The sequence below is a fragment of the Populus nigra genome, chromosome 15 (genome assembly GCF_951802175.1).
Source record: "Populus nigra chromosome 15, ddPopNigr1.1, whole genome shotgun sequence".
Lineage (NCBI taxonomy): Eukaryota > Viridiplantae > Streptophyta > Magnoliopsida > Malpighiales > Salicaceae > Populus > Populus nigra.
The window spans coordinates 256,502-273,501 of record NC_084866.1 but is presented as its reverse complement, the minus strand read 5'-3'; the positions used below and the strand labels follow the sequence as shown (position 1 = coordinate 273,501).

At 34.7% G+C, this 17,000-nt stretch overlaps 3 protein-coding genes across 3 annotated transcripts; 2 read left to right on the top strand and 1 right to left on the bottom strand.

The window, feature by feature from the left end:
- The first annotated feature begins 1,905 nt into the window (after positions 1 to 1,905).
- Positions 1,906 to 6,255, top strand: LOC133674820 (RNA-binding KH domain-containing protein PEPPER-like). Its single transcript, XM_062096081.1, has 6 exons — positions 1,906 to 2,346; positions 3,489 to 3,759; positions 4,227 to 4,375; positions 4,447 to 4,710; positions 5,370 to 5,564; positions 5,897 to 6,255. The coding sequence occupies exons 1-6, from the start codon at positions 2,050 to 2,052 to the stop codon at positions 6,113 to 6,115; spliced, it is 1,395 nt and encodes a 464-aa protein (XP_061952065.1). The 5' UTR covers positions 1,906 to 2,049; the 3' UTR covers positions 6,116 to 6,255.
- Positions 6,256 to 6,926: 671 nt separating this feature from the next.
- LOC133674823 (tRNA (guanine-N(7)-)-methyltransferase-like) lies at positions 6,927 to 8,440 on the bottom strand. Its single transcript, XM_062096083.1, has 2 exons — positions 8,320 to 8,440; positions 6,927 to 7,969 (listed from the first exon to the last, which is right to left on the bottom strand). Exon 2 carries the CDS (start codon positions 7,948 to 7,950, stop codon positions 7,192 to 7,194), a length of 759 nt encoding a protein of 252 aa, XP_061952067.1. The 5' UTR covers positions 7,951 to 7,969; positions 8,320 to 8,440; the 3' UTR covers positions 6,927 to 7,191.
- A 4,462-nt stretch (positions 8,441 to 12,902) lies between these two features.
- On the top strand, positions 12,903 to 16,348 carry LOC133674822 (NAC domain-containing protein 92-like). The gene is made up of 3 exons (XM_062096082.1): positions 12,903 to 13,195; positions 13,660 to 13,931; positions 15,582 to 16,348. The coding sequence occupies exons 1-3, from the start codon at positions 13,024 to 13,026 to the stop codon at positions 16,128 to 16,130; spliced, it is 993 nt and encodes a 330-aa protein (XP_061952066.1). The 5' UTR covers positions 12,903 to 13,023; the 3' UTR covers positions 16,131 to 16,348.
- The last annotated feature ends 652 nt before the right edge of the window (positions 16,349 to 17,000 follow it).

Genomic DNA, 17,000 nt, shown 5'->3' with positions numbered 1-17,000 from the left:
ATATATCTACGACGATGATCAGCTAAGAATATTAAAGCAATCATTAAACAGATTGGATCGAGATTATTAACAAATGTTTTTCAAGAAAAACATTTGAAGAAATTCTATCATCACTGGTAAGCTTATTAATTACAGAAAAACTTAAGCCTCAAAAATTAGGAATGCTAGCAATATGAATAGATTTTGCTGCTAATTGACTTGTTTCAGGAGAGTGTGGCAGAAGAGAGAGTAGGAAAGTGGATTCTTGAGACAATCAAATCGATCGATCGAGTCAGCCAGTCCAGTAAGCCTAAAAATTTCCCTCAAATCGGTATGATGACGGATATTAATCAAGTCATTAGTTTCTAATCTCTTAACTAAGTTAAAATTTATAAATTTTGTGCATGTTGATTAGGTTAGATCGAGAGCCGAACGCAAGGACTTGATCAATGCCTTGTCCGTGAGCATAACATTTTTTGCCACGTTAAGAGAAGAACAGTGGGCAATGATATTTACGAGGTGGTATAAATTATGATAAGAACACAAACGATTCCATCAAATGTAATTTCTCATTTTCTTTAATGCAATTAGTGACTATCAGTCTGTAATTAATTATATGCTTTCCTGCAGGGAATGAGGGCCATGTTACAAAGAGAGAGAGAAAAACACACCCTAAGGTGCATGCATGGAGGAGCACTACTATGTTTGGCTATGCATGACATAGCTAGGTCACATAATGTAATGAGATTTTGTTATCATGTTTGAACAGCGGGGGCCTGCAAAATTGGAGCTGGTGAGTGATGAAATGGTGAACGGACGTTTTTCAAGAGTTGAAGACTACTGGGAATCCCTTCAACTTTCTGGTTTAGCTTCTGATGCATGTGGAAGCTAATAACGAAGCAATATCATAGAAAATACAAGAATTTTAATGAATAAAAAGAATTGTAAATTTTAAATTTACAATTTACAATTTTATTCTTTAAAATTTAAATATACAGTGTTTGTCTTTTCAAGATGTTTACAAGATCGTGGTCATGAAAAACTACAAAGCAATATAAAATCCAAAAATATTAAGAAAACTAAAACAAAATTCAAAATAAAAATAATAAAAGTAACCCGAACAATAAATTTTAGGCTTAGTTCTAAAAGATCCGGCAATTCAATAAACAACGCAATGGCTTCTCAAGGAAAAAAAATATTTGTAGAATTACAAAGAAAAATTTGAATTCATCCTAACAGTGAGATCTCTTATTATTTTAATTTTAAGAGATAATATAGTCTCTCACAACTAGATTTTTTCTCTAAAATGTTTAATTCAGGCTATTCAAATAGTCTGTTTGAATCAGAATTTTATCAGTAATATCAAATACTCGCATGAACCTTCAGTTTAGTTTTACAAGGTGGTCGGCTGCATCAGCTTGCTTGACAATAAACTTTGAATCTAGATATGATAATAATAAAATATATTAGCTTACGTATTTGTATTTTCAGGAAAAGGGAAAAAATACCTCCTTGTGATGGCCTGGAAAATTAAAGAAAAGATTACTCTGTGTATGCTGGAATTTCTCTGTTCTTGTTTTTGAAAAGAGTCATAGTAAAATCTCTCATCTTCTTGTATCCCATAGTAAAGGGAAATGAGATTCTCACTGGACCTTCTTTCTCTTGATTAATGGAGTGGGTTGAGTTATTTTTTAAATATCTAAAAAATACTAAGTGATTTCGTTTATTTTTTATGTAAAAAATAATATTTAAATTCTAAAATAGAATAAAAAAATTAAAAAAATTGTTCATGACAAACCTATAATTAATAATAATAATAATAATAATAATAATAATAATTCAGGTAAAACACCGACTCGTCGCCTACTCTAAAAGAAATATCTCCCAGACGACATGCTACTAAAAAACAATTCTCTTTTTGTTCTTCTTTTTTTTTTTTTTTTCTTATCAACGACACAAATCACTCTCTCTCACGCACACAGAGAGAAAAAATACGTAAACCCTAATTGAATCCCAAATTTCTTCAATTAAACCCTAAGTGGATCCCAAATTATTCAATCAACGATCGATATGGACTCATCAGCCGCAACAACGCTCAGTTCAGAGCAAACAGAAGCAAACGCCATTAACAAGCGAGCAGAAACGGGAACGGAAGCACTGACTGAGGCAGGACAGCAACAAGGGCAGTCACAATCACAGGATAAGTGGCCGGGATGGCCAGGAGACAATGTGTTTAGGTTAATAGTGCCGGTATCGAAAGTAGGGAGCATAATTGGACGGAAAGGAGAGTTGGTGAAGAAAATGTGTGATGAGACACGTGCTCGGATTCGTATTCTTGAAGGTCCTCTTGGTATTACTGATAGAATTGTAAGTTAAAGCTTGTTTTTTTAGTGTTAAAGTTTGTGTCTTCTGTGTTTTGTTAATATCTTTGTTGAAGTTGGGGGTTTGGATGTTAAACTTTGTGCCTTTTGTGGGATTTTGTGTGAAAGAAGGGATTTTTAATTTTTTTTATTTATTTTTGGGAACTGAGAAGAATTTGGAGTGTTTTGAGGCACAGGTTGTTGAGTTGAGTGTTTCTGTTGGTCGATTTTCAGTTTTGATTGCAGCATATTAAAATAAGAAGGATGGATCTTGGTGTTGTTTTTTGTTGTTTTTTTCTGTTCAATAGGAGTATCTGTTTTATTGTTTGGTATTATAATAACAATATCATGCAATGGGAAATCTGTTATGAATTGTTAGATACATATTCCATGTTCACGAGCTTGAATGAGCTGACCGTAGCCTTAATTTTTTTTTTAATTATTTTTTTTGTTGATTCTAAAACACCCTGAAGGGAGGCTTGGCTAATTCTACTGTGAATGAATGTAAACAAGAATTGAAAATCTCGTAGCTTTAATGTTAGAAGGAAAACCCTAAGAGTAGATGAATTAACTTGTTGAAGGACTCGAGGTTTGGAGTATTGTAGTCAGATTTTTTTTAATTTATTGTGTTGAATTTGACATGAAGTTGATCACTTCTGTTGGTGGCTTTTGAGTTTTGAAAAAAAAAGGGACAGGTTTATATTGTATTAACAAAAGTTGAGGTTGGTGTTATTTTGAGTGATTTCTTCAATGTAAATGAGTGAGTGTGAAGAAACAAAATCATGAAATGGAAAAGTTGATATGAATCATTAAATATATGGCACATGTTCATGAGCTTGGATGAACACCATTTGAAAGTTCAATTTAACCCAAATAAGAACTCCTTCATGGGTTTTGTTTGCAAGCTGTAGGAAGCTGAACTTAGTCCTAATTGTGTTTACTTGTTGAATGTAAAGGCCCTAGGAGAGACTTGGGCTGATTCTACTACTGTTGGTGAATGGAAGTAAGATGGAAAAGCTCTGGTCTATTTTTAAATAGCCATATTGGATTGAACAGTTTGAATTATTTGTGTTATGATTTTCTTTGTATTGAGTCACAGTTTTACTCCTTCCTGGAACTGTTATGATTAATGTAGATGTTTCTTTTCAGGTTCTGATTTCTGGTAAAGAAGAGCCTGAAGCTCCACTGTCTCCTGCAATGGATGCAGTATTGAGAGTGTTCAAGCGTGTGAGCGGTCTATCTCCTGGTGAGGGTGACAACACAGGTTCAGCCGCTGCTGCTGCTGCTGCTGGCTCTGCATTTTGTTCCATAAGGTTACTGGTTGCATCTTCACAGGCAATTAACTTAATTGGGAAGCAAGGATCCATAATCAAATCAATACAGGAAAACACTGGTGTAGTCGTGCGTGTTATGGCAGAAGGTATGCTTCAAACAATCATTTTCCTCTTTATTTAAGCAATTGGATTTGACCAAGTTGCGTTTTGTTGAAAACAAAATTGAGCAGAAAGTATAGAGGCAGTGGCGTGCTGTGCTATTTCTATTTCATGTTACATATTTACAGTTTCTATTTCAAACTTTGTGTTCTTTTCCTGTATGTGGTTCCTCAATTTGTGTTACTAACTTTAAGAAAGCTTTTATAACACAACGTTTTTTATAGATGCAAATTCTAAGCAACTGAAGACCAGTTTTCACTAAAAGATTGTAACGTGTTATTATTTTGGTTCTCTGGACTCGATTTTCCAAGGTCCTTTGCTAGGATGGACTGGAATTTGACGATGTTTACTTAAGGATTGCTATACTGATAACTCTTCTAGGTGTCACTATTTATCTGAGTTTTTCTCCTTTTTTCAATTGGTACAAACTCTGATGCTCTTTTTTTCCTCGTAGATGATATACCCTCATATGCTACTTCAGATGAGAGAATTGTGGAAATACATGGTGAAGCTATGAAGGTTTTTAAAGCATTAGAAGCAGTAATAGGACATCTAAGGAAGTTTTTGGTCGATCACAGTGTCATTCCTATATTTGAGAAAACTGTAAGTCCAACAATTTAAAGTTGCTGGATTTTGACTATGAGAATCATGAAGTAACCCAAGTTCTTTTGCAGTACAATGCAACAATTTCACTGGAACGCCCTGCAGATGCCCGTGCTGATAATGCACAGCCCTCGCTGCATTCTGCTCCTGCATTTTCAAGTGGGATTATTTCTGATTATTCCCTATCTTTGAAGCGGGATCCATCAATATATGAACATGAAACACATTTTGAACACAAAATCTCACAACCTGGATTCTCACTTTATGGAGATCCTGGACTTGGAGGGTTACGTTCAACTGGACTTGGCCGTGCTACTGCTCCTATAGTAACTCAGGTTGGTTTAATTATCTATTTGTTCTTATATTATAGTCAAGTATGATTTTGGCTGATTGGTTATAGTTCTTTGTGACTTGCATGCTCATGACAAAAAATCTTGTTTTTTCTTTAGCATTTCTGGTTCCTTCACTTAAACTTTTGCAGTTAGGAAAATGACTCCCAAATTCCATGCCTCTTCTGCCATGACATCTTACAATGTGATGTTCTTATCTCCAATTTTTGTTTTGGCACCGTGCCTAAGACTGGAAAACCCTGTTATTTTCCTATGCTTTGGCAGCATGCCTAGGGCTGATTTATTATGGTTCTTCCTGACATGCATGCTCATGTCAAAAAGGCTTATCATCTAAATTAGAACGTTTCTGGTTCCTAAAGATTTTCTAAATGATTCTCAAATTCCATGCCTCTTCTGCCCAAGGCTTACCACCATTTCGAATGTTATGTATTTTTCTCTGTCTAACTTTGCTCCAGCAGCATGCCCAAGGCAGAATTTAATTGCCTAGATGGGGGAAACTGTGTGGCTTAACAGTTCTGCTGTCTTCATTTTTTTCTTGGAACAATCTTTAGAGCAAGCATGCTGATCAATCAAAATATCATTTGTTATTTCATGTCTCCATGTTAGTTGGGATAGATTGAGAACACTGTTACTATCTTGTTCAGGTGACACAGACAATGCAAGTACCTCTGTCATATGCTGAGGATATCATTGGTGTTGCTGGATCCAATATTGCCTATATTCGTCGTACCAGTGGGGCAATCCTTTCCATACAAGAGAGCAGAGGTTTGCCTGATGAGATCACCGTGGAAATTAAGGGTACCAGTTCTCAGGTTCAGATGGCGCAACAGCTTATACAGGTAGGTGTCTTTAATAGCAAGTTAGTTTTGCTACGTACCAACATTTTTCCTCAACACCCCCCACCACATGCACACACGTATTCATTCACTCGTCTTCCTTGATTATCTGTCTGCATATACATTTGGACCTGGAATTTGCTCATTTCCACATTTTGGGTCTAATTTCCACATTTTTTCCAGCATAAAACTTTGATATTCATACACCATTGACATTCCATTCATGTTTACATCAGAGAAATTTGGTGATTTTAGCACTTGACAGGAAGTATTAATTGATTAATTTTTGTAGTCTACCTATGACCTGCAGCTAATGTCTTGAATCTTGTTTGCAGGAGTTCATTAGTAATCACAAGGAACCAACGCCAAATATGTATGGATCCTCAAGGAGTTCATTAGATGTAGGATTGAATGCATATTCACAAATTGCAGAAAGTGGCTACCCTTCATCCTCATTTACATCACATCTAGGTGGGTATGGATCCTCAAGTATAGGAGGGTATGGATCTCCCGGTGCAGGAGGTGCAGGAGGTTACAACAGTTATAGGTTTTGAATGTGTGCGCACGATACATTCGTTGGATACTTGTTTGAGCAAAATAGTAATTTGAAAACTTGAGCTCTCTATTCACTATTCAGTCATAGCTATTTCATCTTATAAAAAGAAAAAATGAAATGGATCTATTTTCTTGTTCATGTTTATGCAAAGCTTGAATGATTCCTGAACTGGTTTCACATCGACAATTCTTGACATCAGATAAATGCGAAGCTGTTATTGTTTGGTTAATTGACAAGATCATTGAGTTGTCAGGGTATTTGGTGTAGTGAATTTGACGAAAAATCCTGATGGAAAGGTTCTTAACCTCTGAAGATCTTAGCCACTGGGTTAATTCTCGTTTGAAATGAAATTTAAATCCACAAAGAACCTAAAGAATAATTATGTAATGATCATGCTTTGAAACACAATAAATTAAAGGTCAAAATGTATAACAATCATGTTAGATTGATAAGCAGAAGCCCAAATTTTTTGTTTTCTTGTAAATACCTTGAAGAATCACAGACCGACAAAAATATGGTTTCAAGAATGAATTGTGATATTGGGTAGACAGCGAATGACAACCAAAGGGACATGACTTGAGCAATTGGCATAGGCTATAAGTGACTGGAAGCAGTAAAGTCCTGCTGGGGACTTGCTGACAGAGCAAAGTAATGGCGAAGATGAAACCAGAAAAGCCAGCCCCCTTGGTTTGGGTTGATTTCCTCGTTCTTTTTCTTTGTCATGATACAGCAGCTGAGCAGGGGGGAAAAAAAGAAAAGAGAATGATATGCAGCTTTCATTCTGAAGTAGGATGTTACACAGATAACAATTTAGAAAAAAGTGTTCATCTTATTTACTATTTTGATTTTACAATCCATGTGTAAAACAATCGCATATATCTTCCAAGACAAATTTCAGCCAGGCAAAACTCTATTGGGAAACATGTGTTTGTATAACTGCAAAATAAAAGTGAGGCCGCAAACAGCTAACGAGAACAGCTAAAAAAAAAAAAACCCTACAAAATTGGCTGTCATGACTCGTGACTCATCCCCATTAACGATCGAGTATCAGCAGCCTAAGAGTTCCAACATGCATCAAAGAGAGAGTGCAATACGTCTATAGACTGCTTGAAAAGTCTGTCCCCCATTCCTAGCAACCTTTTGCCCTTCTTCAGTTGCTGTACACAAGAGTTTTACGGCTGGATCTGCTTGAAGTTCCTCCTCTGTGAGGGCTTCAAACATGGGGTGATTATCCAAACAAGTCTTCATCCACTCTCCAAGTTCTTCCACATCTGTAATCGTATAGATAATTCCACCAACCTCAAGAACATATGCATACTCATCAAGCAAATGTGGACTGATCACTCGTCTACGATGATTCTTCTCTTTGAAATGAGGATCAGGAAACAGGAAAAACATTTTTGTAAGTTGCCCCTTCTCAAAGTAATTGGGAATGTACTTCATCGAATTGGTGCGAACTACAGAGACATTTTGATATTGACCAGGATTTGTTGTCCTCAGTGCTAAAATCCTTTCCTTAACGTACTCTGCCACCTTATCCCTAAGCTCCATCCCAATCATCAAGGTCTCTGGAAAAAGTGTTGAAAGACTAACAAGAAGCCCCCCAAAACCACAACCAATATCAGCAAACTGAACCTTTTTGATACAGCCAACTTCACAAGACAAGGAAAAGAATTGAGGGTAATGAAGCGAGAAGTCAACATGACTAGGAGAAATCGGCACAGGGAAATGCGAATCACTCAACGGATTGCTATGCGCTCGTGCTCGATAAAAACGCTTCCTAGGCAAGCCAGTTGACTTACTGATTGTCGGGTTTGCTTCGTTTTCTAACATTTCTGTCTGTCTCCACCTACTGCATAAACAATAACAAACAGAATTCTCAACCCCAAATTAAATAAGCTTGAATTTAATCCACTCTCAAAAGGTTCATCGTCATAGTAAAGCATTATCATTCCTTTGATGAATAAAAACCTAAAAGGAGGTGCCAATCATTAAAAAGCTCACAAATTCCCCAAAATATTAAAACTAAGAACCAAATTAAATCTCAATATCTTACTAATCATAATGTAAAAACATCGATCATCATTACTCAAAAAGAGATACAAGCAATATAGATGTTTCTGTTCTTTTTTTCTTTTTCGTTCCTTTCATTACAGAAACAGAAACAAAGTGGTGTAAGAGAAGAAAAGAAAGAGATGATACCTGAAAGTCACAAAGCTAATGTTGTCTGATTGCTTTCAAAACCTCTTGCAAATCGAATAAACTTAACCAGAAGGATGAGGGAACAAATTCAAATTAGGGTTTCCAGTGTTTGCTTCTTGCAATGGGCTCTAATTGAAAACTAGAGGAAGGTCATTTATTGGCCCATTTATTCTTAGGTATTCTTGAATGGGCTACGATACGTGTTTTGATTTACGGCCCAATTATGTATTAGGCCTATCAAACATCTCCAAAGCCCAAACGACAAAATAATTCCTGTTTAAAATGAAGATCACCGGTTGAGGTAATTGTATTTATGAAATTAAAATTTTATTTTGTTACATATATTTGACGAGAAAAGGGAAGGAAATTGAAGAATTTCAACAACTTATGGGTATTGGGTGGTCTCTATATACTGAAGGAAAAATAAGAAATTATTAATAAAAATTCAAACCATTAATATATATATAAGCCACGTGGAATTAATTAATAGCAATGAGGTTATCACCAAGAATGTTTTTTTGTAAAATAAAGCAATTTGCTCAGCTCTCCCAGCTAGCTTGCTGAAAACAAGTACCTATGGCTTCATTCTTGGATAATTCAAGGGAGGGTGCTCAAGCAACCCTGGCTAGCTAGGAGTACTTTAACTCCTTCAGAATTTACACTATTTCCCACTGCTCCCTAAATGATCTTGAGACTACAAGATCTACAAGAAACATATATATGCACTTGGACTCTTACAACCTGACATGATCTGAGCATACATCTCCTTATCGGATAACTTCTTCAATATGGACATGCAACTACCTTTTTGAATATTTTGCACCCTCGTTGGAAACAAAATTATCTCTCCTTGATTAATTCTTCTCTTGGAACGTAAACACACGCATAGTTATATATTCGTTTATAAAAGTTGCTTAATCACCGTATTTCTTGCATAAACACACCGGAAAAGACGTCACGATGAGATCTATTACCAATATTCTTATATTATTTCGAAGTGTTTGACAAGTAGCATACCAAGGATGAATCTACAACCACACTAGGGTTTTTATTGTTCTAGAGAGTCTTCACGACAAGTCCATATCAACCACTCCACCATTAAATCTACGAATTTGTCTTAAAAAGATACAATTAAACATGTTTGGTACCGATATTTGATAACGATGATGAAAATAAAAATATAAAAATAAATATATTTTTAAAATAATATTAAAATTAACTTTTATTGAAACAGAAAGAACATAGAAACATGTTATCTCTATCTCGACCGTCATTATTTTATTTTTTTTTCCGTAAAACAATAATCAAATATTATTTTACAGTCGGAAGTAACCAAATGGTAATGTATAGTTAAACTAATTTCCTCCTTCTTTCCTCCTTCTTTGCTCAAACAAACACGAAATCTTTAATTATAATTCACAATAACAAAATGATTTTGAGTTTGGCCTCCAGTGATCGTATTAATTTAGGATGACTCATGTCTTCAAATGAATGTAAGACTCTCTAACGAAAAATCCAATTGTCGGCCAAATAACGAAACATAGAGTTGGACCCTAATTGCATTCACTTTATATATACAGTGGTTAACCGTTAAATAATCCCAAAAATATTTTATTTCATAGCCCATTCTTTTTAATAAATCAAATTAAGATGCATATAGTTTTTGCTTATATAAACTACCATTTGTGGAGACTTTCAGTAGCATTAGAAAATAGAAGGGGGGGAGTTGTAATTAGAAGTGGAAAACAAGTAGCCTTGCAATCTTCAATCTATGCCTAGCTGCTAGGTTGTGATCTTGCTATATGGTTATACCGACAGAGATCTAACAAAATATACTTCATGTTTGATCTTGATTTGCTATATATAATAACATCAAAAGAAATTGACTCCATCGATCCATGTGAGATTATGTGAACACAACTCCTTGATCATGGCAAGAAAATATCTAACCTATCGGTGATTGGCTCAACAGAATTCACTCAATCCAGTACGAAATTAGTGAAAATTTATTAATGGGAGGAGTATGCACTAGTAGTAGTATTTTCCAAGTAGGTCTACAATATAACTTCATGCTAATTAACATGTCAAGTTAATCATATCTCCCTTGAAAAATGGATTGTTAGGATAATGACTAATGCAAAACCGGCCATGCATGCATAGGAGATGCCAATCCTTAAGCTTCTCTCGTGTCTTTCTATGGTGTAGCTAGCTAGGTTGCCTTTTATCGTTGTATTTTCACAATGCTGAACAATTTGAGGATCAATCATCAAGCATATGCACCATTCAATCATGCATTCTCCTCTTGATATCCTAATTAGTTCATGAAAAGCTGATTGTTTGTGAGGATTAGGTGGTTCGGCAGCAAGATTGATCAAGACCTTATTGAAATTATATAGTTGAAGTATAGAGTAAGTAAACAAAAGATCGTGATAGTTGTCTGCTGCTAAGATAGATCAATTTCCATAAGACAAAGAGCTCAATAATTCAAAGTTAATCAAGCCCTCTCAATCTTTCCAAAATCATAACTAACCCACCTTTATAATCAGTGAATTACAATATATATTATCATAACAAGTCTCCGACAAGCTACACAATAACTCGTAATTAAGGTGAATGAATTGCTTAGGGACTCAATTAGTTAATTAACCTACTTTATTAGAAAATTTGAGAAATTAATGTCATCGACATAGATATGAGGTGCAAGAGTATATTAATCTGATTAAAACTATGAATTTTTTTTCCTTGATTATGAGCTGAAGATTTTATTTAAAGAGAAATTAAGGATTTTAGTACCACTTCTAACACGTGTATGTTGATGAAAAGAACAGTAAACCAATATCTGAGGAAGGCCAGGCAGTAGCACCTAGATCATTAATTGACAAATAAAGCATGATTTAAAGTAAATATATATGCAGTCGTGTATATTTGATTAAAATAAAGTGTAGCTAGATATATAAGATTCAAAATAGTCTGAAACTAGCAAACTTCGCAGGATTTCATTACTATGACTGAGATACCCAAAAGAAAATTGAGCATTAATCATTCAGCTTTCTTTCTTTTATTATGTATAAACTGGAGATGCCTAGGGTTTTTTTTTAATTATTTATTATTATTTGATGAATGAAGTGCCTGGTGTGAATTTATGGTCGTACAAGAAAGTACCAAAACGAAGACCTTCCATACAAAGAAGCATTTTCATGAAGAAAGTACAAAAGCGTAGTAGTGCTCAAGCTAGTCATTTTCTCTCTTTGGCTTCCAAGATTTCCCATCACTTCTCATATTTTCTTTCCCTCGAATTTCAAGGGCATCATGTTTTTAAATCATGGGCTATAGATATGGTTTCTGCCTTGGCTAGCTATAGTCGTTCTCTCTTTTACCTATCATGGAGAAATGCAAATATTGACTGAAATATAGGAATTTGGTGTGCCTTCTTTTACCCTTCATGAAACACAATGCTATAAATCTATGGAGATGCAAACCCTAAGCTAATGGACTAAGCTGAAATGAAACCCTAGCTAACATAGACTAATAAATTAATGAAATGCACAAATTAGGAGGAGCCGGCGCCTGTATTCTTCTTTTTTTTACTCTTTCTACCTCTTACTGTTCACTACCATTGGAACCAAGACTGGGGCAGTCATGGCCTGCTGATGTGGAAGAAACCTATTGGTTATTAGGCATATGGATTCAAGTAAGGGCCCCACGACCACGTGGCTTGTTGGGATGTTGTTTTTGCCCCAGTGGAAATGGGGGTTTACGTGCATCAGTGGACAATATAGTGATTGCAACTTCGTCCTACTTGCATGTCCAAATGTTCATATTAAACTATACTATATTTGTATTTTTATAATGACAAATTATTCAAATTAACACCGATAAATGTAGGGTAGAGGTGTAGCCAACCAATCGATGCGGTTGTTGGTCTATAAAAACCCTTGCATATTTGAAAAATATAGATTTAAATTATGATCTAATAAATTTTTGTTTTCAAATAATGAAACATATATTTTTATAGATTTATTATATTTATCACTCTACATTTATTGCTATTAATTTGTTACAGCATGGTATTATTTTAGGTCATGTTGTTTTAATTTAGTTGCATAACATATTGGCAGCTAAATATAATATATTATATAGTATCTCAAAAAAGGATTTCTTCTATGACTTTCCATCTTATTAGAATCATTCCTATACCACCTTGTATGTGAAGACCCATAGTAGTTGAGAGCTTCATAGACACACACCTTCATATCTTTTCTTGATTTCAGAGCTTAAATTCCCAGCTGATTTCGTGTGCATGGTAAGCAAGAAAAGGTTTAACTTTTGTATACTACAATCTGTTGTCTAGATTCTCTCAAGTTATCCATATTTTATCAAAAAGTAATGATGTTGATCATATGAGAAATATCGAAACCTAGCTAACCGAAGAATCTTGTCTTGTATCCATGCAAGTAAGCTACTAGTTAGCTATCAAAAATTTTGTTCCAAACAAGTTTTTCATTTCTTGGATCATCTTTCCTGTTACTTGGGAAGATATTTGATCCTTTGTACGTAACACATAGGAGCTTAAATGTTTTTTTTTTTTCAAATTTTATGGTTTTAGGGTTTTGGAAATTTTGATCATTTCATCCATGTCGTTTCGATGTAGTACAGAATCCTATAAGTGATAAAGGGAAGAAACAAATTGGGAAGGAGAAGGACATGGAAGGAGATGCAAAGGAGGAGAGTACTTTGCCACCGGGATTTCGGTTTCACCCGACAGATGAAGAGCTCATAACTTACTATCTTCAAAACAAGATTTCAGATGCAGATTTCTCATGTAGAGCCATCGGTGATGTAGATCTCAACAAGTGCGAACCATGGGATCTTCCAGGTAGTTTTGACTTGAGATCTAGTTGCTAGAGCCCTCTTGAAAATCAGCTTGAAATTGGCTTGATCCATCAATTTGTTTTCCAGCTTTTGAGTTTTTAAAAGAAGAAATCAAGCAGCGAACCTTCAAGAAGAAAATGTTTGATTTGTCAAAATCCGTACTATTTATCCTTTCAAACCATGATGGCTTGATGATTTTTTTCCTTTCCCTCATCACTTATGAGTTAGGGTTTGCAGCACGATTTAGGGTTTTCAAATGGTTTATGATAAAATTTTGACAAGAGTGTTGACATAAATAACCATATTCAATTTTTTGTTCTACTTTTGGGGTCATAGATCTATCTTCTTATACAATAATACATCTCTTCTCTTGTTTCTCTTAATTTCTCACCAAACATAAGCAAATTCCTTAATGTATAATCTTTGAGTAGATCCTTGATTGTTTCAAATTTGTTGGCTCTTAATCAGGAAAAGCAAAAATGGGAGAGAAGGAGTGGTATTTCTTCAGTCTTAGAGATCGAAAATATCCAACTGGTGTGAGAACAAACCGGGCAACAAATACCGGATACTGGAAGACTACCGGAAAAGATAAGGAGATCTTCAACAGTGTCACGTCACAGCTAGTTGGGATGAAGAAGACGTTGGTTTTCTACAGAGGGAGAGCTCCCAGGGGAGAGAAAACCAATTGGGTCATGCATGAATATCGTGTCCACGCTAAAGCTGGCTTTAGAGCTTCCAAGGTATATATCTCTGTGTGTGTGCCTGTTTCTGTTCATTATATTGTGAAGAATATGAAACCCTACATGGTATTTATTCATGGAAAATATAGAAATCATGCATATTTTTTGAAATTTTTCTCCAAGGAACAACAATCTCTCTCAAAAAGTGCATGAAAAATAATTGGTTTTGTCATTGTTGTTGTTAACATTTTTACATGTTTTTACTGGCCATTAATTTTCCAAGGATCTTCTTAGAAATTAATGACTGCTACAGGGCGAGCTGAGCTCTTTCTTCACCTTTTTATTAAGGGAATATGATTAAGTATGGTAGAGTTGAAGATAAATCTTGTCTTTAAGATATATATTTTTTGCATAATAAAGAAGTTTTTGGCTCTTTTGATTTTCCATTAATTATTCATTTCATAGCTCTAGAGAAATCACCTTGTAAACGAAATAGATTCTAGCGAGTTACCAACTGTTACTCTGTTAGCGAACAAAGCAATATAAGATATTAAGATATGAACACTCATTTGTGATTTAAAAGTTTTGGAAAGAATTTAAACTCAATTATTATATATTTAAAGTTTAATTAATTATTGATTACAATTTGACATTACGTACCTTGATGGATACTAACTTGAACCGACTAAAAGAGTTCAATAAAAATTACTTTATCTAATAAGTAATAAATATTGTTGAGTTTGATATAAAACCAGACTCAAAATATATACATTAATTAGCATGTAAGGCACACATGCATATAATATTTTTTTGTTTTATATTGAATAATAAATAATACTTAGATAATAGATAATTGGATATCATAAATTCAATAAATATAGTGTAGATATTAAAAAAAATCTTATCATGTAAATAATAAATATAGTATAAATATAGAAGAATTTCAATTGAGTATAAGAAATATACTCACTCTTAAATCCAACAGCCTCAATTCTTAATAATAATAATAATAATTTAAGTATGTAGAAAAGTAGTTTTAATAGCTTTAATTATCGATAATATATGACAATAAAGAAATATCCTCAAATCAATTTTCATATCAAACCGAGTTACTTCTCGCCGAACAATCTTAAATTCCTAAATTTTGATATATTTTGAAAAATTTAATAAATATTTCTAAGTGTTAACCCTAGGTTAATTTAACCTGTGAAATGAAAGAAAACGAGACATACCTTCTTAGTCATCAAGTCAACTTCTTGGAGTAGAGAAAAAATCAAGTCAACTTCTTGCAGTAAAGGAAAAAAAAATACTAATTCAAGCATGTAGAAAAGTGCATTTAATAAACCAAAGGATATTTTTTTTAACAGCAAAGTAAAGGATGTGTGATTTGATTGAAATTTAAGATAATTAGTCTCTATGCTTCTTATACTGAAGGGAAAATTCCATAAGGTGCACAAAATCTACTATTTGAACCATTTCTAGAAAAAAAAACCTTTTATTTGAAAAAAAAAAGAAAAACTAAAAAAACAATTAAGATATATTGTCCTCTTCGATTTGATCATGAGTCAAAAGAGGTATCACATCTTGTCACTATAGCTAGGACGGAAATTAATATCAGAAAGCAAAAGGAAAATATTTTCATTTATTGTTCCCAAAATATATATTATTATTAGCATATATACCTATACATGCTGTATGTGGATCCAGCAGGATGAGTGGGTGGTTTGCCGCATCTTCCAAAAGAGTGCAGGAGCCAAGAAATATCCCTCAAACCAATCAAGAGCAGGAAATCCCTTATACAACCTCGAAATAGGACCAAGTGTTATGCCTTCACAGATGATGCAAGCTGCAGACAACTTCCAGCTCCCCATTGGAAGAAACTACATGATGAGTAATGCAGACCTTCAGGCAGAGCTTGCAAGGGTTTTCAGGGCTGGTGGTTCAACTGGTATTAATCTACCAATGCAATCCCCATTGACTAATTCTTACTCCGTTGGAGGAGGAGCAGGAGGATGCTTTACTGTATCAGGGTTGAACTTGAATCTTGGAGGGGCTACATCACAACCGGTTCTGCGACCAATGCCACCTCCGGTTATGAATCAACATGATGTGACACCCTCCATGATGACTAGTACTAGTTCTTATGCTGGAGAGCAGGCCGCTTACGGTGCAGAAATGAACAGTGCAAATGGGCCTAGCAACAGATTCATGGGCATGCAACAGTGCATGGATTTGGAGAACTACTGGCCTGCATATTGAGATCAGATGGAGAGAAAGTATTCAGATGATCATATGCAAATTCGACAAGTTTGTTAAGTAGCTAGTATGCAATAGATTAAGGCTTAAGCATGTTTCAGTTCCCAATATTTAACTTCATTGTCTTAGCACGGGTGTTAAGAAGAGAAAATGCCCAGCAACTTGGAGTCGTGATATTTTGATATTTTTACATAGGAATTGAACTCGCTGTAATGCATCTTCGTTTTCTATATATCCCCGTTTTGAGTTTTTTAAATATTGTTAGTCATCGACTGGCTGAACGGTGAAAGTGAGCTCTTATTAGAGCAAACACCCAAAGGAAAAGATGAAAAACATGGTTATCGGAACAACGAAGATCATAACTAAGCAGCACCACAATATCGGAAGCCATAGACGACGATCAACTGCGTAGACGATCATGCTAGCAAAAATAAAGAGTATGAGGGTGGGCCTTTCAGGAGATGACGGCATCAAAAAAGCGAGCACAAAACAAACAATAAGTCCACCAAATGATCATGCTTGCTTGCGGTCTGGTAAATGAAACACCTGACAAAGCTGAAGGCTGGTCCTACAAAAAAATATACAAGTAAACATATATAGAGGCTTGAAGGGGAGGTAGTAGTCCTGCAAAACTCCACATCAAAACTGTATACCAATCCTGGCCCCGCGTGTATATCAATACAAATACGTAAATCCAGATTCACACCAGTAATTAAGGCTGTTCAAAAATATCATCATGATAATATAGACTACGGTAGTATTTGCATTATCCTATTCGATCCAACTCATTAAATTCAGATAATATATTATAGATTACAGTAGATAAATCATTTAAAAAATAAATATCATCAGTTAGATAATGAGTTAGTATTT

Bases quoted from the DNA above. Each gene is read 5' to 3' on its own strand.
- LOC133674820 (XM_062096081.1), top strand. From the start codon at position 2,050: ATGGACTCATCAGCCGCAACAACGCTCAGTTCAGAGCAAACAGAAGCA. The intron at 2,347-3,488 runs GTAAGTTAAAGC...GTTTCTTTTCAG, and splicing joins TTGGTATTACTGATAGAATT to GTTCTGATTTCTGGTAAAGA. The intron at 4,711-5,369 runs GTTGGTTTAATT...TATCTTGTTCAG, and splicing joins CTGCTCCTATAGTAACTCAG to GTGACACAGACAATGCAAGT.
- LOC133674823 (XM_062096083.1), bottom strand. From the start codon at position 7,950: ATGTTAGAAAACGAAGCAAACCCGACAATCAGTAAGTCAACTGGCTTG.
- LOC133674822 (XM_062096082.1), top strand. From the start codon at position 13,024: ATGGAAGGAGATGCAAAGGAGGAGAGTACTTTGCCACCGGGATTTCGG. The intron at 13,196-13,659 runs GTAGTTTTGACT...GCTCTTAATCAG, and splicing joins CGAACCATGGGATCTTCCAG to GAAAAGCAAAAATGGGAGAG. The intron at 13,932-15,581 runs GTATATATCTCT...TGGATCCAGCAG, and splicing joins CTGGCTTTAGAGCTTCCAAG to GATGAGTGGGTGGTTTGCCG.